At 46.3% G+C, this 23,869-nt stretch overlaps 1 protein-coding gene across 2 annotated transcripts in view; it reads right to left on the reverse strand.

The window, feature by feature from the left end:
* CAPZB (capping actin protein of muscle Z-line subunit beta) overlaps nucleotides 1-23,869 on the reverse strand; it is a 63,726-nt gene that overhangs the window by 34,438 nt on the left and 5,419 nt on the right. For both annotated transcript variants that reach the window (XM_063177119.1, XM_063177118.1), the window contains exon 2: nucleotides 12,552-12,641. In XM_063177119.1, the coding sequence (XP_063033189.1) occupies nucleotides 12,552-12,641 (90 nt within the window). The remainder of the gene's footprint in view (nucleotides 1-12,551; nucleotides 12,642-23,869) is intronic.

Below are 23,869 nucleotides of genomic sequence, written 5' to 3' on the forward strand. Positions count from 1 at the left end.
CACAACAGGACCACAGTGTGACCGTGTCACAGGGGTCTGAGGATGAGGGGAGAGACAAGGATCTGACTCCATGTTTCAGAAGGCTGATTTATTATTTTATTATATATATTACATTAAAACTATGCTAAAAGAATAGACAAAAGGATTTCATCAGAAGGCTGGCTAAGAATAGAAAAAGAAAGAATGATAACAAAAGCTTCTGTTTCAGACAAAGTCCAAGCCAGCTGGGCTGTGATTGGCCATTAATTAGAAACAACCACATAAGACCAATCACAGATGCACCTGTTGCATTCCACAGCAGCAGATAATCAATGTTTACATTTTGTTCCTGAGGCCTCTTAGCTTCTCAGGAGGAAAAATCCTAAGGAAAGGATTTTTCATAAAAGATGTCTGTGACACCACAGCACAACTGGTAAGTTCCTGAACAGATTGGTAACAATAAAACAACAATTTATTGCTAATAAAACAAGAAAGGAATAAGCAGTGTGGAATGTCCTCTACAGATCACTCTGCATCACAGAGATGAAAACCTGACTGAGAGATGAGCACAAAAGGCAATCAAGGGCAAAATTAATCATGGAGTGATGAATTCACAACTCATAAGAAATGAAAAGGGGAGGGAGGGAGGGAGGGAGGAATAAAGAAAACATGGAAATGTGCTTTCTTCTCTTCAAGCCACTGATTCAGTGAATGGATTAGCACCATTTCAAAGGAAAGAAGCCTGGAGGAGAAAAAACAAATTTGGGGTGCAACAGCCCCGAAATGATTTTAATGCACCAGACAGGACAGAGGAGATCAAACTGCCTGGAACAAAAACATTCCTAACCCCAAGTACAAGGCAGTAACACACAGAGGATGACAGTCAGAGTGAGCAGGGACACACATAAACCACATAAACCAATGTGACTATGAACAATAAATTTAAAAAAAACCTAAATGGAAATGACAAAACAAACTGTGGCTGCCTCATCCCTGGAAGTGTCCAAGGCCAGGCTGGATCAACCTGGGACAGTGGAAGGTGTCCCTGCCCCTGGCAGGGGTGGCACTGGATGGGCTTTAAGGTCCCTCCAACCCAAACCATTCCAAGGCTCTAAGATGAGACCAGCAAGTGATGCAACACCTGACCCCCACAATCAATCCTTAAACACACAAAAAATCAGAGGCAAAAAAGATATGGTTGGCAAAGTGCTGAAAAAGCTGCAAGATTCATCTGAATGTTTTATTCTGGTCTCTACAGGCTGTAACATGGCCATGAGTGAGAACTGCAGAGCCCAGGGCAGGTCAGGGTTTCACTCAGCTCAGGGCTCTCAGAGCTCCTCCTCTGGTACCAGGTCTGGCTGAGGAAGCCTCAAACCCTCAACACATTCCTGGGTAAACACAAGTGGACAAGCAACAGCAGCTTTTAGGGAAATTCCTTCTTTTCCTGAGACCAGACACCCCAAATACTTCCAGGGGCTGATCCAAATCAGCAGTGTGGGCACAAGGCAGGTGAGATGATCAGTCTGTGTCTGTGAGCACATCTGGTGGAATCCCCTCTGTCCCTTCCTTCTCCTCCCCACTGACCATTCATTTTGGGCTGAGAGCATCTCAGTGTGCCTGCCTGGCCTCAGACAGAGCCCAGCCCTGGAGCTGGGTGCAGAGGTGACAGTGGAACATCCCTTGGCCAGCAGCCCCCCAGCACAGGGACATGCCCAGGGACAGACTCTGCCTCTGGGATGAGCAGCTATGATGGAAACACAACTGGGGGAAGTGGCTTTTCCCCAGCCTCTGCTTCCACTGTGGTTCTCTGGACACAGCCCACACCCCACGTGTGCTAAGGGAGCAGGAGAGCCTCACTGTGCACTCCTCCAACCCCAAATACCCACACAAAGCCTCTCACAAAAAGCCCAACCCGAGGCTGAGATGATTCCCCTGCAGAAAAGCTGAATTTACAGCCCTTATAAAAAAACCCTCACAAGTAACTTCTAGATTTAACTCTCTTTTAAGAACAGCACGTGCCTGGTGTGGGGTTTCTGCAGGGCTCAGAGCACAATCCCATATTGACTAGAAGGAACTTGTAAGCCATTGTTTTTTTAAGATGCAATCTACTGAACTGAACTTATCTGTGGGTGATTTGGTAACAAATATTTATGAGCAGGGTCTTTCCCAATTTCTGAGGGCTGTGGTTATTCCTACAGCCATAACAGTGACTGCATTATATCACACACTTACTGCAATATAATACTGCTCTGTACTATAACCTCCACTGTAAAACAAGCTGTACACCCCATCTCCTTGTACAGACACTCCACAGGACTTCAGGCAATCTATTCTTTTCCTCTTCTCATCTTTCAGAATAAAACACAAGAAAACCCACTCATCTAGTTTGGAAATATTAGAAAATTTTGACAGCATTTATAAAAAGAACAGATATTCCAGCTGATGGAACTATTAGTGTAATTCTAATTATTGCAAAAGCACCCAAGTGTGGTACAGTTACCCCCAGAATATTATTTTTATACCATTTATTACATCAACTGCACTTTCTAAGAATGAATTTACAATTTATGCCCGCTGCCTTTCCTCTTCTACTCTTGAAAATTGCTTACAAGGCAAAGGCAGTAATTTGAACAAGGTAATTTGCAGCTTTAAACACTTCAGGTTTATGTTCATGAGATTATGATTCCTACTGAATTTAGGCCCTTTGGATTCTTTTCCATGTCGAGTGTTGAATCTTATTAAAACATTTAAACTAAATCTTACTAAAACATTTAAACTGAATCTTACTAAAACATTTCAATTACTGTTGTGCACATTCAGACTCTTGCAGGATTCAGTTTATTCTCTGATCCCAGCAAAGGCAACTCTGCTTGGAAGGCATCTGATGCTCTCAGTTTTCATCAACAGTGGATTTGTGTTGTTAATTTTTCTTGTTAAGGTTGTTCTGTGTTAACTGAAGAGCCAGAACTCACTCAGGTGCCTGAGCACTTATCTACAGCAGTCATTACATGTGGATTTTTGACTTCAATTTAGAAACACAATCAAGCCACTGCTCAGGGCAAACTGAAACAGCAAAGCAGTGATCTGGTTCCATTCATCACTGCACTACAAATAAATGTCACTGTGCTGCCAACACTGGAGGCTGAGGTTCTTTTAAAGCAAAGCCTGGGCTCCCACCTTTGTTCTGACACAATCTGTTCCCACTGCAGGCACTGCAAGGTCACATGCAGAACACAATCTGCACCTTGTATCTCCAGCTAGAGGCCAGCATCGATGTCACCTGGCCCTAGGGCACCCTTGTTCCCCAGATCAGCTCTCAGCCATCTCCTCTGGCTACTCAGGGAGTGAGACCACCCTCAGTGTAAATTGGAAAGAAAAAAAGGAGGAGATTGGGGCTCAGCCTGGAAGAACAGCAGCATCATTCAGAATGAACAGGGCACAGTGTTTGGGGGATATTTTTTTCCAAGGAGATGCACAAAGGGTGTGTAGTGCAGAGGAAAGAAAACCTGGATGAGAAAGTGAGGGAAACGTGTCAAACAAGGATGCTGTTGTCCTGTGAAACCAAACTCTCCTGCAGAGCTGCCCAGGTATGTGGACAGTGTTTTAATTAAGGCAACTGCTCTGCTATCAAGACAAATAATCACTTGTGCCAAGTGGAAACCATACCCTTTTTGGCTAAGCTCAGTCATTCCTTCTGAACTCACTTCATGGTTCAAGGAGCTCATTAGCAATTAAACAATTGCTTCTGCATTATTTTTTAAAGTATTTTTAAACAACATCTAAGAACAAATTCAAAGAGGAAAGAGGAGTTATACCTCAGTTCTCCACCTGTGACACACAGTCCCCATCCTTGCTTTGACCACAGTGAATTGCATCAAATTCTGCACTTCACACACTCAGGACAGCCAATGTTGGCTGTGTCCATTCCAGTGGAGCACACCCAGGGGCTGTTTTCTTCTGCAGCCTTGACTGAAATGTACCACATCTAGCACTGAAACAGGAACACTCCTGGTGTACCAGTCCTAAGAAAGAGTCTTTTTCCATGTTTATTCAGAGGTCAGCATCACTGACCTCCACAGGAACCTTACACACTGGAAAACTCTGCTAAATGCAGCAAAATTAAAGATTATACATTATTTTCCTTAAAGAAGCTGAAGGAACAAGCGGGAATGACTTCAAACTGAAAGAGATTAGGTTTACTTTGGAAATTAGAAACAAATTCTCTGTGAGGGTGGGCAGGCCCTGGCACAGGGTGCCCCTGGATCCCTGGCAGTGCCCAAGGCCAGGCTGGGCAGGGCTGGGAGCACCTGGGACAGTGGAAGGTGTCCCTGCCATGGCAGGGGGGCACTGGGTGATCTTTAAGGACCCTTCCAACACAAACATTTCTACAATTCTGGGAAGATGAGGCAAACTTCAATTAGCTAAGGAGCCACTCAGATCCATCCTGTTTTGAATCTGAACCTGCAGGAATCTGAACATGCCTGTGAGGAGAGCAGTTTTTAATAGAAAGCCCCATCCCACCAGGAAGGTGAGGATTTTGATCACTTGTGAATTTTCAACATTAAAGGAAGTCAGAAGAGCTGTTCCTGTATTTGGGGAAACCACTCAAACACAGATGAGCCCGTGGAAGCTCCCTGACCCTCTCACAAAATAACCCTTCTGGCACACCTCCAGCCCAGATCCTTCCTCTAATCCAGCATTATTCTGATGGTTCAGAGTCCTTGCAGAGCCCCAGAGTTTCCTGTTCCTGCAGAAGGCAGGCACAGCCCAGTAAATGCTGTGGGAGCTCGAGAAGGAAGCCTGGCTCCACTCATCCTGGGCCTGAAGCCACCAGTGAAGTCACTCCCACAAATCCACACAGTGCTAAACCTTAATTGGATCCATCACAGGTCCAAAGGCCACACAACCATCAAGCTTTGTTTAGGAAATGGCACTTAAATGGACTTTTGTGTTCAGACAAGATATAATTGATACTGGAAACAGCTCAGTGTTATTCATGTCCTTGCATTGAATTCCAGCACTGCAAGAACTGGCAAAACCAAAATTAAACCAAATGAGCTTTTCTGGAAAGACAGATGTTGCAAATCCAGGTTTGTCCAGCTAACTGTGTCATGGCAGACATGTCACATTAATTACAGAATGTTACATTTAAAAAGATGAGAACCATTCATAAAACAGGATCCCTGGCTTTCCTCCTGTGCCTTGCAGGATAAAACAGGGCTTTTGCTGGATTCCCCTTGTGAAACAAAGGCAGCCATCTGGCAGGCACAGCTGAGTGCCCTGGGCTGTGCCTGTGACCTGCAGGTGAAGCTCCAGGATCCTGTTACCAGCCCCAGGAGCCATCACAGGGTATCAGTGTCCTGGGAAGTCCTGAGTGTTTGTGAAGGGTCCAGCTGGGGCTGGAGACATCCAGCAACAATTCAGGGATATGCAGGACATTCTTTCTGCAGTATTTCTCTGTCCCAGCTTTCCCCTCCATCCTTCAGAGAGAGGTTAGGGAGGTTTCCATCTTCACACACACTCCCTTCCAATGATATTTAAACTGATATTTTAAGTGTCTCTAACACCAGCAGGAGCCTGGAAGACAAAAAGGCTTAAAAATAGAAAGAATAAATGATATAAGGCCAGAATTCAAACTCCCTTTTCCAATGTCATGCCAGGAAATGGGGTTGCTAGCTCTAAGCCAAGCATCACATTAACAGTTTACATATATTAATTGCTATCTCCAGCGACCATCAAGATATTCAAGGTAATCTTTGCTGGCTGGAAAAGCTCCTGCTTACAGCCACTCACCAAATGGAAAAACTGGCTCTCAACCACCATACATTTATTTAGAGAGCCAGAGCCCCTTTCTTTAGCCAACAATCTTCATGTTAGAAACCTGCCTGGCTGCTGGGAGCTCATCCCACAGGTCAGCAAGTCCAAGCAGAACAGCAGGTCAAAGACTCAGCTTTGAGCCCACAGGGCTGTCAAAGCACTTCTGCTTCCACCACCTCTTTTTCAGCTTTCACTGGATCTGATTTTTTGTTTAAAACATCTTCCAGCCTCACCAGACGCCCAGCTGGCCATCTGCATCCAATTATTTTATCTCTCCCTGCAATGCTGCTCAGTGCTCAGGCTCTTGGACTCCAAACACAAAAAGCTCCAGTCACATTCTCATGTTCTTTATGGTGTGTGCAGCCCAAGCAGTGCAGTTTGCCTGAGGGTAAGCTCTGTAGCTTCATATATCTTCAGTGACTGAAGGCATGCAAGCAGATTTGGGACTTGCCTGGAGCTCACATGAAGCAACAGCCTGAACTGTGCTCAAATATTTCAAAATCATCAGTTTATACATTTTAAGATTCATCACCCCAGGATTTTCTAAAAAAGTAACACATTCTACTAAAAACACTTCAGTATTCCCCTGTGATGAGAAAGGAGAGCTGATCACCTCCCAGATCTTTAATTGCAAACAGAGCCTTCAAAAATAACCAAAGCAAAGTTATGAGTGCTGTGTCTTTAAAGAGCTCTCACTTTAATTCTTCAATGGCAGCATTGCTTGGTTCTGTACTTCAGGAAAGCTTCCACTTTTGGGAATGACTGCTGCTCCAATACCAGGCTTACTGGGGGAGGAGAGGGAGAAGCTGAGGCTGTGAGCAACTCTCCCTCCCTCTCCTGGCCAGCCTGTCCATCCTGTGAGGACCATTTTCTGTCCCCACTTCATGCCAGGCAGCTGATTTTCCTGAGTCAGCTAGATTCTTCATCTAATTTGTATTATACACACCCAGGCAGACATCCAAATGAAACACTCAGCAGGAAATTTGTACTTGCTAAGGGAACCTGCTTAACTCTCACCAAGACTAAGAGTGTGTCACAGACATCTTTTATGAAAAATCCTTTCCTTGGGATTTTTCCTCCTGAGAAGCTGGGAGGCCTCAGGAACAAAATGTAAACATTGATTATCTGCTGCTGTGGAATGCAACAGGTGCATCTGTGATTGGTTTCATGTGGTTGTTTCTAATTAATGGCCAATCACAGTCAGCTGGCTCAGACTCTCTGAGCCACAAGCCTTTTTTATCATTCTTTCTTTTTCTATTCTTAGCCAGCCTTCTGATGGAATCCTTTCTTATATTCTCTTAGTATAGTTTTAATATAATATATATCATAAAATAATAAATCAGCCTTCTGAAACATGGAGTCAGATCCTCATCTCTTCCCTCAACGTGAGACCCTGTGATCACTGTCACAAAGAGTGCATCCACTTCCACACTCCAGTCAAAGCCCCAAGGCAACCCTGTCACAGATCTGTGATGTGCTGCACATGACCCATGAGGACAATAAATCCACTTTCCTTCCACCTCTGCCACCTCAGCCCTCAAAGATGTCATTGAAGCTGTGTGAAGAAAATACCTCAAAAGGACTCTGGAGACACCCTCACCCCCCTCGTCCTGGGCTGTCCCAGCAAGGGACCCTCCATGGCAGCACTGCCCAGGAGCTGATCCTTCTTTGGGGTTTCTCCTGGAAAGAGCCCAGCTAAAAGCACAGAGGGCTGACCTTCTGTGCAGCTACCTTCAGCAAAGGAAGCAGGAGAGCAATTGCCACGGACTGCTCTGACCTTCCAGGGTGAGCTGCTGGCCACTCAAAGTGAGCTCCACCAGGTTCCCTCCCTCACTCAGAGTGACTCCATGAGCCACACAAACCTCCCTGAGCTGATCCCAGGACATTTCCCTCCCTCACAGTGACTCCATGAGCCACACAAACCTCCCTCAGCTGGTCCCAGGGCATTTCCCTCCCTCACAGCTCCTGACACTCACAGTGACTCCAGGAGCCACACAAACCTCCCTCAGCTGGTCCCAGGACATTTCCCTCCCTCACAGTGACTCCATGAGCCACACAAACCTCCCTCAGCTGGTCCCAGGACATTTCCCTCCCTCACAGACACTCACAGTGACTCCATGAGCCACACCAACCTCCCTCAGCTGGTCCCAGGACATTTCCCTCCTTCACAGACACTCACAGTGACTCCATGAGCCACACAAACCTCCCTCAGCTGATCCCAGGACATTTCCAAGCAAAGAACACCCCAGAGTCCCTTTCCAGAAGGTTTTGAGAACAGATGTGATCCACAGCAGGGTTCCCTGGGGAGCACAGTGAATCAGCAGCTCCAGGACAATGTGAGGCAGCAAGGAGGTGACACAGCATTTTTGTGACACATTTAACATCTGAACTAATGCTCCAAGTGCTGTCACTACACACAGAATAATTTAGGTTGGAAAAGACCTTGAAGTTCATCGAGTACAACCTCTGACCTGGAGCATCCTCACAACAAACCCATGTAAGAGCAGAGCAATCACCTTCCTCTCTCCTCTTCTGGGATCTTCCTTTCAGCTTGGACTTGGCCCACAGGTAGCTGCTCCAAGGCTCACAGTTCCCAGAGGAGCTCCATGGAAAATTATTCCAGTTCAAATTAGTTGTCCTTAAAAAGGCATGTGCCTGCAGCAAACTTTGTAGAGATTCAGAAGTCCTCTTGCACATTCTGACAGCCTCTGAGCAGGGCATTTACAAATAATGACTAATTGAACCCCGAGCAGAGCATTCCATGCCAAGGCCCATTCCCAGCACCATGTACAGCTTCTTTCAGGCAGACTTCTGAGGGCTGTGATTGACAAGGTCCCTAATGAACTCTAATTGAAGCCTCAGCAGTCTGAAAAACCCAACAACAGATGTGGTGAAAGGGCAAACCACAAACTGTTTTGCTAATGAATGAAAAGTGTCTGGGCTGATGAGGGCCAGTGACCCAAAAATTCTCTTTTTCCACCCACCCTTTTGCTTCTGTTCAAGTTTGGGCCATTTCCCTTGCCAGCACAACACTTGGGGGCAGTCATGGACAGCCCTGGATGTACTCCATGGATTCAGCTGGGTACCAAGATGCTCCTGCATGAGCCACAGGCAGCAGAACGTGGATGGAGTAAGAGGGACCTCAGGAAAGGAGCTTGGTGTGGTTATCCTTCCCAGCAGGAACACCAGCCCAGTGTTTTAAGTGATTTTAAACTGCCACAGGGCAGGGTTAGATGGGATATTGGGAAGGAATTCCTTCCTGTGAGGGTCTGGCACAGGTGCCCAGAGAAGCTGTGGCTGCCCCTGGATCCCTGGAGTGTCCAAGGCCAGGCTGGACAGGGCTGGGAGTGAGGTGCTCTCATGGAAGGTGTCCCTGCCCATGGCAGGGGTGGGACTGGATGAGCTTTAAGGTCCCTCCCAGCACAAACCATTCTGGGACTCTGGGAAGGAGATGCCTGTTCCTTACTGTGTCAGTTTTGGAAAACTCGTTACACACAATGACATTTCTGAGCCATCTTCTCTCCTTTCAGTGGATCTTAAGCAAGCAGCCACCATCAGCTGGAGATTAAATCCTATGAAAACACCACGGCTCACTGAGCTCAGACTTCAAGTAATACCCTAAACTTCACCCCAAATATTGACATGAGCCTCTGCTTCCCACCTCCTGCACTGTGGCAGTGGACTGAGCAAGGAAACTGTTGAAGATTGCAATGCAAGTTGTTTTCCATTACCATCTGTATGGCAGATTACCTTGGTCAAGTGGGCAGTTTGCTTTATCTCTCTCTTTGAGTGACCACATTCACACCTCCCTGGGGGGGGGGACATCTGCTGATAACAGACTATTGAATGTCACTGCATGACTGATAAGAACTACAGCATCCCATTGGGAGATGCTCCACCCAGAGGGAGGAGCCAAGCATTGCTACCCAGATATAATCCAGAGATTTTTGAGACACCAGCATGGCTTTCTCCCCAGGATTCCCCAGAGGAACAGCAGCTGCCTCTTCTTCCACTGGATCTTCGGAGGAAGAATACATCCTTCTCTACAGATCCCCCACACTCCAGCAGAACCACCCCTGACACTGCAGGAGGGCTGAGCCACAATTCCAGTGGGACTGCTACCAACACCCTGACCCACAGGGTGTCAGGTTGGGTTCTGACTCTGTCACTGTTGTTCTAGTGTACTGCATTGTTTATTTTATCTTTTTTTTTTTTTTTTTCTTTTCCCTATTAAAGAACTGTTATTTCCTGCTCCCATATTTTTGCCTGAGAGCCCCTTAATTTAAAATTTACAGCAATTGGGAGGGGTGGGGAGGGTTTACATTCTCCATGTCAGGGGAGGCTCCTGCCTTCCTTAGCAGACACCTGTTTTTCCAAACCAAGACAGAAACCCAGCACAAGGGAGCCAAGAAGTCAGGGTGCCATGTTTTACAGTTCTTCCCCTCAGTTTAATGAACCTGCTCATACTCATTGAGCATTTGGAGTCTGCCCTTTCTCCTCAAGGAGGTTCTTGCCTGCTAATGGGACAGGCAGCAAAATCAAAATGACAGATGTAAAGGCTGGGATGAAATTTGCCAAAAAAAGGTCAAAAATCTATTTACTCCAGTCTGGCTCCTGGTGTTTCTGGAGCCTTACAGGTGGCAGAGCACACACTGCTCTTGTCTAACCAGGGCACACTCCAGGAGCTCAGGCTGAGAGTGGCTGCAGAACAGCTCTACAGGTGTCTCAGCAATAAAGGAACTGTGCTGGATTTAATAAATTATTCCATCTCAGCCCCAGAGGAGGGGCTGCAATGCCTCATGTGGGGGACACAGACCCTCCTCCTAACAGCCCCCAAACTGCTCTGGTTCATGTTACACTGTGAAAGGGAGCCCAGGGAGTGTGTTGCTGATGGAAAGCATGTAGAGCACTAATGAGCACCATCCAAAAGTAATTCCAGCATTTAGAGGTACCCAGCAATTTTCTGAGTCATTAAAAAACCTCAGACCAATTACACATCAAGCTTACCATGGCTGACCAAACAACTCCTTGTTTGGAGTGGTCCTGGGAGCTGCTCAGACCCCAACACCAGCTCAGTCCTCCCAATTTCATCACAAAACAAACCATGTCACACCAGATCAGATCAGAGATTTAGTTACTTGTGTCCCACCTCCAGCCACAGCCACAAAAATGATGTTTTAGGTTGCCAAGGGTTTTGGGGGCACAGATGTAGCCAATTATTAAATGGTTTCAAGAGAGAGAAATAATCCTTTCCTGCAGGGAATAATTTCTTTCCTGACCCCCAGAGCTCTCTTACCTGTACCTTGGCTTACATAAGTAAAAGAAATGTTTGATAAATTGAAGTCAGCCACAACTTTTTGACCACAGCTTACCAACACCAGCTTTAGAAGCACTTCCTAACCAAACCTCTACATGGTGAGCAGCTGCTCTTCTGCACAAATTTAGAAGCTTAGAAATAAGCAATGCATTTGGACTGGACAATAGAATACAGGTTTCCCACTAGCAGACTCTGTACAGATTAAATCCATATTTCAGTAACACCTTCAGTTACTCAGAGGCAATTGTGCCACACTCTGTTTGAAGGGACATTTGGCACTGACCAGGTTATTATAGCCCAAACATGCATCACAGGATGGGCCACTTGTAAGGAGCCTAGAAATCCTTCTTACATCAGTTTTCCTCCCTAGCAGTGTGCAAAGGACAACAAAAAGTTCCAGGGACAAGCAGAATAAAAGATATCAGACACAAAATGGTCAGCCAGGTTTGGTTTTTGACACTAGACTGCAGAACATCTGAGAAAGCACAAATTATAAATAGATTTGGGTGTTCTCCAGATGCCCAGCCCTTCTCAGCAGTGTCTCTGCAGCCTGTGGGGCAGCACAGCCACTGCAGCTCCCAGAGCTGCACACATCAGGTTGTTTATCAGGAGATAATACCCAGGTGCAAGGCCTGCACCCATCTGCACTCACTGTCCCAAATTCCAACAGCAGCCTCCAAGCTGGCACCTGGGCTGAGCTCATTAGGAGAGCTGCTAATGACTGCTCACACTCACTCAGAGTCCCTGCACACACAGCCCCAAACAACCCCTGCATTCCTGACATTGCTTGGCCAGTGGTTGTTTGCTCAACCTTGCCCAAAGACAAGGGGACAGACACATCACCAGACTGCCACTGTCACATTTGCTGGAAAAATCCCTTTGCCAGGATTTCTTCTCTTGGGAAGCTGAGGAGCCTCAGAGAAAAAGGAAAATAATAATGATCTGATTGCTTCTCCTGTGTTTTGCTGCTTTGGAATGTGATTGGAGATTGTTTATCCAACAGGTGCTTGTTTGATTGGTTTCATGTGAATTGTTTTGACTTAATGACCAATCCCAGCCAGCTGTGTTGGGACTCTGGCAGCAGTCATGAGTTTTCATTATCATTCTTTGTAACCTTCTGTAAATATCCTTTCTCTATTCTTTAGTATAGTTTTAGTATAGGGGAAGGGAAGGGAAGGGAAGGGAAGGGAAGGGAAGGGAAGGGAAGGGAAGGGAAGGGAAGGGAAGGGAAGGGAAGGGAAGGGAAGGGAAGGGAAGGGAAGGGAAGGGAAGGGAAGGAATAAATTTGTATTCCAAGAACATGGAGTCAGATTCTCAATTCCTCCATCATCCTAGGGACCCTGAAAATACCACACCAGACGTTCCAGATGCCCCAGAGAAGTTTTTACATCCCAGACCTTTGTCAGCAGGCACTTCCTGGGAAGCAGCCAGTACTCACCAAGTCAATGAGGTCACTGAGATTCTTCTCTATCTGCTGTGGAGGCAGGCGCCTCATCAAATCCAAGGCACAATCCAGCTGCTGGTCACTCTGCAGGAACAAGAAAAGAAGAGCCCTTGGTCACAAGGTGGTCAGGAAACACAACACACAGCTCCAGCAGCAGCATGCTTTGCATTAATACAAATAGAATTCTCTACATTTGATTGTGGATTATTGACTTGGCAATTTAACAGCGTGCAGTTGATAGAAAGGAGGGCAGTCTTTACCTCACCAAACTCCTTACAGTGTTTCTGAAAGTGTTTAATGTTGTGTTGTTGTGTTGTTTTATCCACACTATCTCAATAATAACCTGGGTTAGGGAACTGAAAGTTCCTTCTCCCCAAGCAGGTTTAACACTTCCTCCTTTGCACTGATCAGCTTGAGATAACCAGCACCCAAGGCAAACTCTGTTCCACCACAGAGCTCCCTCTGCCCTGCAGCTTTATCAGAAAACCAGAGTGAAATACGTACATAAAGCATTATCCATTATTTCCTTCTTCCTACAAAGCACACACCAAGAGCTGCCTGTATCTAACAAATCAGGGATCAGTTATTTATTTAGAGTCAACACAGCAGCTTTCTGCAAAGGGCTCACTGTAGCTGCTCTCATACCAATGCTGACACAAAGAAACAACCTTAAACTCCACTTCAGTGTTAGAAAATGTGACTAGACACTTGAGGAGCTGAACCATGGTCCTGACATAACCTTTAGCTGTCCTTTCCACCAACAGACACAAACAGACCCTTTCCTGATGACCTACCAGCACCCAAAACCTGCCCAAGTTCCTTTGATCCCAGGTCAGGTGAAGCACAACCAGTTTGCTCTCACTGCTCCTCCCCTCCTTTTTCTCTTTGCCATTTCCAGCCACCCAAATCCCACCAGCTGAGGTTTAATTTCACCCTCCCGTGTTCTGCCAAGCTCCCCAAGTCTTATTTAACAACAGCTCCAATACTAACACAGTTCCATTATCACATTATCCAACGGAGCAGCCCCCAGGACAGGGAGAAACAGGAAGCTGAGTTTCCTGCAATTAAGGCAAACCTGTGGAATGAGGGAAGGGGGGAATTTTGGGGACATCCATTAGGAAGCTGTCCATTAGATGGCCATGGGAAGGGAATTTTTAGCTACTGAACACCCAGACCACAAGGACAGAGACTCTGGAGGTGGCCTGTGCCTGCCCAGCTGGGCAGCCATGCCAGGAGGGATCTCCCTTCCCAGGTACTGTCCGTACCTCCTGCTGTCCCCTCACCCAGGAAGGAAACTGGTACATTGTCACAGACACTGCCACAGGGTCCTGCTCCTCACTTGTGATCATGGGGACACTCAGGGAAGTGCTCTGCCCTCCTCTGCCAGCTGGAATTGTTTAAAAGACAAAAAAGCCTGGAGAAGGATGTTAAAAACCACCACTAAAGCTGCAACCCCAGAGTGAGTATTTTACAGGGAAGCAAACTGAAAATGAAGTACACAGCATGGAGGAGAATGCACACTTGCAGTGTTTATGGATTAACCAGGAGAACCTGCAGTGACCATTTTTACCCAAAATATCCAGTAACAGCTGTGAAATACACGAGCAGGATTGTTTAAGGCAGAGATCCTCCAAGGGGTTCAGACACAGCTGACGTCCCTGGCTGTGTGCAATGGAAAAACAAAAATATGCAGGCCCATACAGTGCCTGGTACAGTGCATTTCCCTGGTAGCAGGAGGGAAAAGCAAGGCTGAGCAGCAGGACTCCTCAGCTTCTCACAGAGCACTCAGGTAATTAAACAGCTTGCCAGCAGATCTCCTAAAGCACCAAAATAAAGGCAGGTTCTGCTGCAGTTGTGTCCCTAAATCCATGATTATTCAGTCACTTTAATCCAGCATAAATCCAGCTGGAATGGTCAGAAAGGCAACACAAGCTGGCGAATCACAGAGCAAAGTGGTACCTTGGGGTACATCCTAGTTCAGAACTGAGCAGGGAAGTGAAGAACCAGGATCTTTGCTCCTGGTTCCTTCTATGCAGGTGAGGATTTAAAGGCAGGAGTGTGGTCAAACCCAGCCTCTGGCTCAGCCTCTGCCCAGCTGCAGGAGATGGAGGCAGTGACACACAGGGACAGGGAGCACATCCAGGTGCCAGCAGCACACAGAGACACTCTGTGTCACAGAGGGGGAACATCCCAGCCTGTGCTGCCACTGCAGCTCTGAGAGTGGCCCTGGATCAGAGGAGCTGAAACCCCCCAGAGTCCCCCAGAACCAGCAGAGGAAGGGGCTCTGGGGAACTCAGGACATGTCAAACCCCACTGCCACTGACACAAAAATCCTTTCACTAGGATGTTTCTCCTGAGAACCCTCAGAAAAGAAATGTAAACAATAACACTCTGATGGCTGTGGGATGTGGTCTGCAGATGCTTCACCAACAGGTGCCTCTTTGATTGGTCTCATGTGGATTGTTTTTACTTGATGACCAATCATGGTCCAGCTGTGTCAAGACTCTGGTCAGTCACAAGATTTCATTATTCATTCTTTTCTAACCTTCTGATGAAATCCCTTCTCTTTCTTTAGTACAGTTTTAGTATATAATTATTATATTATATTCTATCATATTATATTCTATCATATTATATTAATTATATTATATTAATTATATTATATTATATTAATTATATTATATTATATTATATTATATTATATTATATTATATTATATTATATTCCTTTCTCTTTCTTTAGTAGTTTTCATATATAATTACAATATATAATATAGTATAGTATTAATATAGCATAGTATAGCATAGTATTAATATAGTATAGTATAGCATAGTATAATATAATACAATACAATATAACATTATATTACAATATATTCCATTCTCTTTTTAGCATAGTTTTAGTATATAATTATAATATATAAGATATAGTATATAAAATAATATATAATATAGTATAGTATAATATCTAATATGTAATATCAACCTTCTGAAACATGGAGTCAAGATTCTCACAAACACCCCACCTACTTCTCTCAACTTCACCTGTCCTGGATTCCCACTTGCTTAATTCCTCTGTAAAACCACATGCTCATCAAGACCAGGTTTCCTACCAGGCCTCCAGACAGAACATTTCCATGGAATTTCTGCCTTTACCCAGGGGAGGCTGCAGCTCTCCGGGCAGGGGATCAGACAGGCTGTCTCCCAGGCTGGGCTGCTCCCACAGCCCAGCTCTTTGAGCCTGCAGCACTTAATGAGCTCAGTGTTTACCTGACAGGAGGTCCCTTTCCACCATTCCTGTTTCATCCAGCCCAGAACCTCCTGTGGAGGAGCAGGGAGTTCAGACAGAAATTCCAAATGAGGTTTTATTACAGCTGAAGTCACTGAAGGATTTAGAGATCATAGGAATCTCAAAAGACTAAAAATATTAGCTTAGATGAAAGCTCTTTAATAAGTTTCCTTTAAAGATGTTTGCCTATCTAGAATCTCCACTTAAGCACCTGTTACAGCATTCCCATGGCACTGCCCCAGGGAAAAAGGTTATGAGGATGTCTGTACTGGTTATTTTACAGCTTCCTTTGTCTGCACCTCCTCTTCTGTTTGGTCTCTTTGCTGTATTTAGCTTATTTACAAAAGGGAAACCCTCTCACAACAGCCACAGGTCATCTGGGCACTGTGTGTTAAAGCTCAAATGTGCTGAAAAATTAATAACAATAATTGTATAAATGTGCAGTTGTAAAGGAGCATAGCTGTGCACCTTAGTTTTAAAGGCTGAGTGTGGGCAGATGTCATTCAGCGCAGAAAGCACAAATAAAAAAATGCCAGGTAGTTACTACAGGTATGGAAATCACAAAAAATGAAACAGACAACAAGCTGGACTTCCTTTTGACTCCACTTGCCACGTCCAAAGGCCAGAGCTCCTGGGGCACAGGGTGTGCTGGAGCCCCCAGCAAACAGGAGCGGAGCCAACCCACCCAGAGCCGGGAGCAGAGAGCTGCTCCTGGCACCTGCAGCCCTGGCACAGCCCTGGCACAGCCCACGGAGCTCTTCTGCTCCAGGAGGCACATCCAGAGCCTCTCCAGCTCCAGCAGAAGCAGGAACACTTCACTCAAGTGTTCACCTGTTTGCTCTTTACACAGACACCAGCACTTGGCTGAGTTACTACAGGTATTCTGCATTTCTAAAATATTTTTACAAGTGCTTTTGACAGCACACACTTACAAAAACCCACAGGCTCCATTCCCAAGCGTGGCAATGGACAGTTCTCCACTGCCAGCTACCTGAGACTTCACCTATATTCCATCTTCCAGGAGGGCTTACACAAACCTGCAGCTCTCCCAAGGCCATTCCACTTGAAAGGAGGTAAAACACTCATTTAAAGCTCCTGGCCTGGCACTCAGCAGGAATTTGCTCCCTTTATCACAAAGGACTGAATCTCCCTCCACACCTCTGCTGGGACATTCCTGCTCATCTGAGCCTGCTGAGCACAAACAGAGCTGGGCAGTGCTTTCAAACAGAAACCCAGGCTGGTTTCACTTCTGGACTCTATTTCTGTACCAGCCCCACTGGCAACTCCCTGAGCCAAGAGCTGAGACAGCTCCGTGCTACAGCAGTGGGAGCTCCTCCCACTTCAGCCCTTCCTGGGAAATAAATAAAATTAAAAATAATCATTTGGGCCACCAAATATTTTCCACCATAAAATAATAGTAGTAGTAGTAGTAATAATAATAATAATAATAATAATAATAATAATAATTATTATTATTATTATTATTATTATATATATTAGACTATAATATAATTAAATATAATATCATAATATGATATATGATATGATATGATATAATATAATATAGTATAGTATAATATAATATAATATAATATCACATCATATATAATATCACATCATATATAATATCACATCATATATAATATCACATCATATATAATATCACATCATATATAATATCACATCATATATAATATCACATCATATATAATATCACATCATATATAATATCACATCATATAATATTACATTATATTATAATTATTATATAATTCAGGCCACCTACTCTTTTCCACCAGCAAACCCAGTACAACATTTCTGCTTCAGGCATGATGGTGCTCCCAGCTCCCTTTTCCATCTCTGATATCAGCTGAGAACAACTGAGGGACCCAGAAATTACTCAAGTGAAAAAGCCCCACCCCTGATGTGGCAGATAAACATCTTGGGACAATTCACACCCAAGTTCCAGTCAAGAGCAGCATTTGAAAGGTTACCCAAATTCAAAGTACAGGCAGCATCTGAATGTTCAGACAGCAAAAATATAAGGTAAAAACGCCGTGAGACACTGCAACCAGAACATCTGCTCAGTGCCATGCAATTCAAAGCAAGCACACACCAGAGCACTCTGGTCACTGGTCAGTTTGCAGGCAAAATATCTCTGTAAATTAATCCAGGGCCAGAAAGACACAACCAGCAAATGACTCTTTTTCCTTCCTTTCAAGCTGCAGACATAGCCAGGATTGTAAATCACATATTTCCTGTCAGTTCTCCCAACAGGAATGTCTGACTAATGTTTCAGCTTTGTGGTACTACAGCACTAAGTTTTTTTAATTGAAACAGATACCCAGCTTCCCCTCCTGCTTGTCATTTTAATCCCTGCCAACTTGCAGAGCTGCAAGGGCAGAAGATTCCCTTTTCCAATGACACAATTGGACAGACACACAACTGCTAGAAGCTGCAGCAAGGCCTGAATTATTGTAACCCCTGGGAAATAAAAAGTACAGTAGTATGTTAGGTTGCAAGGTTCCCTTCTCAGCTGTCAGCATTCAACTTTTTAGGATATTAGATGGGAACTGTCTGACCTGGGAAATCCCAGAGAAGTTCTGCACTCATGACATTTCCATCAGCTGCACATATTCCTCACAATCTGGTTTTCCATATGACTTTTCCCTTGACTATTAACCCTCCTCTGGCAGATCCTATCTAAAACCATTTGTAATGGACTCATAAATCACAGCTCTGTGACAGCAAGGTGTGCTGGGGAGGACCAGCAATAGCACAGTTAGGAAACAATCAAAGGTAATAAAACCTGAACACAGACTCTGCTGTGGACTGTCATAAAAGGTCAAAGATTATTAAAAAACAAGACACTGATGCAGACCTCATTCTCCTTCTCTCCAGCCACTTTTGCCTTTGTCTGGTTTTGGTTGGGGTGTGCAGTGGTTTTTATTATCTCCAACACTTCTGAGCACATGGAATGCTCAGGAACCAGCTCAGCCCAATTTGCTGTGGTCAAGCCCAAACAGCCCCAAGTGCTGCCACCACTCCTCCCAGGAATACCAAGTGAGAAGCATCAGAGATTAAAATAAAAGCAAGAAGTGATGGATCAGAAGGCTTTAGCAGAGGCTGCTGTGCTCTGGCTGCCCCAGGTCCCCTGTAATCTGTATTTATTTACACGTCACAGCTTCTGAGTCAGCAGATCCTCCTTGGAGATGTTTTCCTGCACATTATTCACCTCATTCTGCAGTGCTCCAGCTTCTGAGTACAACTGAGCAGCACCAGCCCCAGTTAATGACAGAACACACTCTCACAACTTGTTCCCTGAGTTCAGGTGCTGGTGTTGTACACACTGCAAACACAGCCAAAAAAAACCCACAAAAACACTGAGCAGCTTTTGTCCTCCACTGCTTCAGGAATGGAACTCAGGTGAAGTTCAGAGGGACAAGAGGGACCTCTTTGAAAAGGTTCTCTAGGAACAAGCAGCTCATCCATCTGCCCTGCAGCCTCATGAGGAGGAACTAAAATAATCCATGGGCAGGAGAAAGGCAAGGCAGCTTCACTGTCTTTGGCACCAGTGCTGCTGACACAGGACACTTCTCACCATGCCAGGCTGCCAACACAGCCAGGGCAAGTCCTGCACAGATTAAAGGAGCAGCAATGGGCTTCTAGGGCAGCCACCACAGAGATCTTCTCCTCCTCAGACAAGCTCAAGGATCAGTGTTTTGCCAAATCTTGGTTATCCCTTTAGCCTCCAGCAGCTCTTCCAAGCATCCTGTGTCTGATTTCCCTTCCTCATCCCCACCTCCAAACCAGGCCAGCTCCCTGCCCACAGGACAAGCCCCAACACCCCAGCCCAACTCTAAAACAATCATCAAGTGGGTTCTAATACACTGAAGGCACTCCCATCTATGAGCCTCTAAATAATCCATAATAATGTTCAAAAACATTTTACACCCAGGGAGGAGGAGCTACAACCCCTGAGAGCCTGGAGCAGGGCACTTGTCTGCAATTCCCTGTTTACCAGTAAGGTTCAGGCATCTCCAGGAGCACATTCTGCAGCTGTGGGTGTTTTCTGAAGGTCTTCTCTGACCAGATGCAGTTCCTGTTAGCACATCTACAGAGAAAAATTAACAATTCCTTGGCACCTCCTTCCCAGCAAGGATGTATTTCCAGGTGGCACAAACTTGGGTCTACTCTCAAAACTAATGTATCCCTTTAGTTTATACAAATCCAGGGCAGGTCTCCATCGTGTGCCCAAGGAAAAGAGGCATCACAGACCAACAGGAGAGCAGGATGGAGCAGCACCAAGGCTTTCTGGGAACAGCTTCTCATCCCGACCTTTTGCCAGGATCACTAATGATTTCTGCACTAGCATTTGTCTTCTGGGTAACAGAAACAATGTTTTATTTATTAAACTTGTCATTGAACATGACAATGCAATTTACTGGCTTTCATCTGGTGCCAAGAATTCCTGTGAAGCATAAAGTTTGCAAAAAGTCACTTCCCCATAAATCATGGCAGTGAGTGACTGTGCAATCTGCTAGCCCCACATGAAAGAGGAAAGTGGGGCTGCAGATAAAAGTTGCACAGATTGCAAAAAAAAACCATGCTTAACTTCTAATAAATGGGTTAAAGACATTGAAGTTGCCTGTAGAACCGACCAACTTTGCCAACAGGTTTTATGATTAATGTTACTGTACAGTGGGGGATTTTCCCCATTTTCAGTCTCAATTTCACAAAAATAACATTTTCTTTGTTAGCTGTAACTAGAGATAGGAAATCTTAGCTAAACAAAATGCAAATAACCTGTTAGAGCACAGCACTGAGGGACAAGGACTTGGCCTGATTTTGCAAGCTTTCCTGAGGCAGCTGCAACACCTGGTTTCACTATGAGGAGAGATGAACACAAACGTGTTTGTGCCCCAAAATGTTTTGAAATCACCCAATGCAGTAGGTCTGAGTCAGTTCACAAGCCTGGTGACTGTTTTTCACACTGTCTTCCTGCCTTCCACTCAAATCTTCCGAGGAAGAGCCCCAGTCCATCCCTAGAGAAGGGCTGCCTAATTTTTACAGGGGTCACTTCTTTCATTTTTTTTAATTGAAACCATAATTACTACAAATACAGCAGGTCTGAGATTCAGCACTGCCATTTGCCATCCTGACCATCTGCAAACATGTCATTTGTGATGCTTTCTTTTAATCCTGCTAATGCCCAATGACCTTTCCAAATGCTCTTTTCTTCTATGCACTCCTGTTTGCTTCATGCTCCAATCAGGCTGGTCACACAAGTTTTAGACCTGCTCAATTAAAATTGAGAAGTTTTTTTGTTGTGCAGAAAGAGCAAAGTTGGGCAAGTTGGTTTTGGCCTGGCAGACCCAGGTTCTCCTTGCAGTCAACTGCAACTTAAATGCAGTTTTGTGAGAAATCACATCAAAAACATTTGAGAAAACACACACTATGGAGCAGGCACTGTGTCTGAAGGCGACTGTGCTTACTGACAGCAGAACTAACAGTGTCAACATCCCAAATTCAGGATTTGCTCTATCCCAGCTCTCTGTGGAGCCAACAGCTGCCTGGCTTGAGGTGCAAACTCAGCACTTTGCAGCTCCTGGAGGCTGCAGCCAGGGTTGTAAATTCAGGAGATAACTCTGGCGAGTAACCGGATGCCTGGCAAGGCAGGCAGGGGACAGAGGATCTCTCATTAGCCCTCTTCCCTCAAAGTTCTGCCATTCCTCAAAGGTCAGGAAAGTAGGTTAATATGCCTGGTGCTTGGGTCACACATGAGATGGCTCAGTGAGTGCCCTGCAGGGCTCTTCCCAGCTGGGGAAAGGGGATTCTGCCTCAGGACACCCCAAATATTCTGCAGGGTTGGCTGAGGGCCCTTCCCAGCTGGGAAAAGAGGATTCTGCTGGGTCAGAGCCTCAGGACACCCCAATATTCCACAGGGTCAGCTGAGGGCCTTTCCCAGCTGGAGCAAAGGGATTCTCAGCCCAGTTCTGCCCCAGGAATTCCAGGTTTAAAGCAGGAAGCTCCTGGCTTTGCACACCTACAGCCACAGGAATATCACACCTAACAGCACATTCACACCTGCCACAATTCCTTCCTCTGCTGGAATTCCCAGACCTGCCCATCCCTGCAGGTTTTTCATGCCTTCCTCATCACTTCTGAACCCACCTGAGCACACAGGCAGCCAGCTCCACAGGCTCTGGGGCCATTCCCAGCAGGGTGACACTTTCTGTGGCAGCAGGGCTCACCTGGCACAGCTGTGCCAGCTTCAGCCCCCAGCAGGTTTTTCCTGAAGTTAACAGTTATTCCACCTGGTCACTCTGCACCTTCCCAAGCTCTGCATCAGCCCTGCCTGGACTCATGGCTACCTCAAGCTGCTTTTGGCCACCCAGAGGAGCAGCATCAATGCCGAGCCAAGATCACACCCAAACCTCTCTCTGCGGGGTGGCAGCACCTGGTGGATAAATACAGCTGTAGTCAGCACAATGCAGCTGATATTGTACCTCATCCCTCCATTTCATGCCTCTCTCCTCCCTTGCATTAACACCAAAAGCCCCAGCTCTTGTTTCCTGAGGTGTCTCAGGTTGCAAGCCCAGGCTGGCAGCCAGGCCTGACAGAAGCTTTTTAAATCCTGGTATTTACCAAGGCAAAAATGTCCAGGGAAGGCAGGTAACACAACATCACTGTCAAACTCAGCAGTTTGTCTAATGGAAAAGAGAAAAAAGTATCACCTAAAGAAACACAAACAGAACTCCCTGAGAGAATAAAGAGTATTTTATTTATGGTGGCTTCAGGCAACCACTAAGCTTCTGCCTTCAGTGCAGTCTCAAACATTTTTCCTTCCTCACAAAATCCTCTTACTTAAGTGCTGTTTCCAGCCTTGTTTCAGCTGATGCTGCTAAAACTGAGAGCTCCTGAGTTCTGCTTTCACCCAGGCCCTTAACACACCCACTGCAACAAGGACGTGACTGAAATTCCAAGGGAGCACAGCAGGAAAGGTCTGGGCTCCACTCTGTGAGGAGCGTGTCCCTTCAGGGAAGGACGGGACAGTCCCCTTCAGAGGCACAGAAGGACAGGACAGTCCCCTTGGTGGCCAGGGAGGGAGAGTCCTGTCCCCTCCAGAACCAGGGAAGGACAGTGCAGTCCCCTCTAGAGCCAAGGAGGGACAGTCCTGTCCCCTTCAGGGCCAGGGAAGGGCAGGACAGTCCCCTTCAGAGGTAGAGAAGGACAGGACAGTCCCCTCCAGAGCCAGGGAGGGACAGCTTAGTCCCCTCCAGAGTCAGGCAGGGACACATCAGGGAGGGACAGTCCCCTCCAGAGCCAGGGAGGGACAGTCCTGTCCCCTTCAGGGCCAAGGAGGGACAGTTCTGTCCCCTTCAGGGCCAGGGAGGGACAGTCCTGTCCCCTCCAGAGCCAGGGAGGGACAGTCCCCTTCAGGGAAGGACAGGACAGTCCCCTTCAGAGGTAGAGAAGGACAGGACAGTCCCCTCCAAAGTCAGGCAGGGACACATCAGGGAGGGACAGTCCCCTCCAGAGCCAGGGAAGGACAGTCCTGTCCCTTCCAGAGCCAGGGAGGAACAGGACAGTCCCCTATACAGCCAGGGAAGGACAGAGCCCCTCCAGAGCCAGGGAGGGACAGTCCTGTCCCCTCCAGATCAGGGAAGGACAGTCCTGTCCCCTTCATGGCCAGGGAAGGACAGAGCCCCTCCAGAGGCAGAGAAGGACAGTCCTGTCCCCACCAGAGGCAGGGAAGGACAGTCCTGTCCCCACCAGAGGCAGGGAAGGACAGGACAGTCCCCTCCAGAGCCAGGGAAGGACAGTTTAGTCCCCTCCAGGGCCAGGGAAGGACAGGACAGTCCCCTTCACAGCCAGGGAAGGACAGTCCAGTCCCCTCCAGAGCCAGGGAGGCTCTGCAGCAGGGCTGCAACCCCTGCCCTCCTGTCCCCAGGGGTTAAACCCAGAGCCAGGGCGCCCAAAGCAAGCCTGCACTGGAATAATGCAGCTCCACTGATGAAAAA

Source organism: Melospiza melodia, chromosome 26 (assembly GCF_035770615.1).
Source record: "Melospiza melodia melodia isolate bMelMel2 chromosome 26, bMelMel2.pri, whole genome shotgun sequence".
NCBI lineage: Eukaryota > Metazoa > Chordata > Aves > Passeriformes > Passerellidae > Melospiza > Melospiza melodia.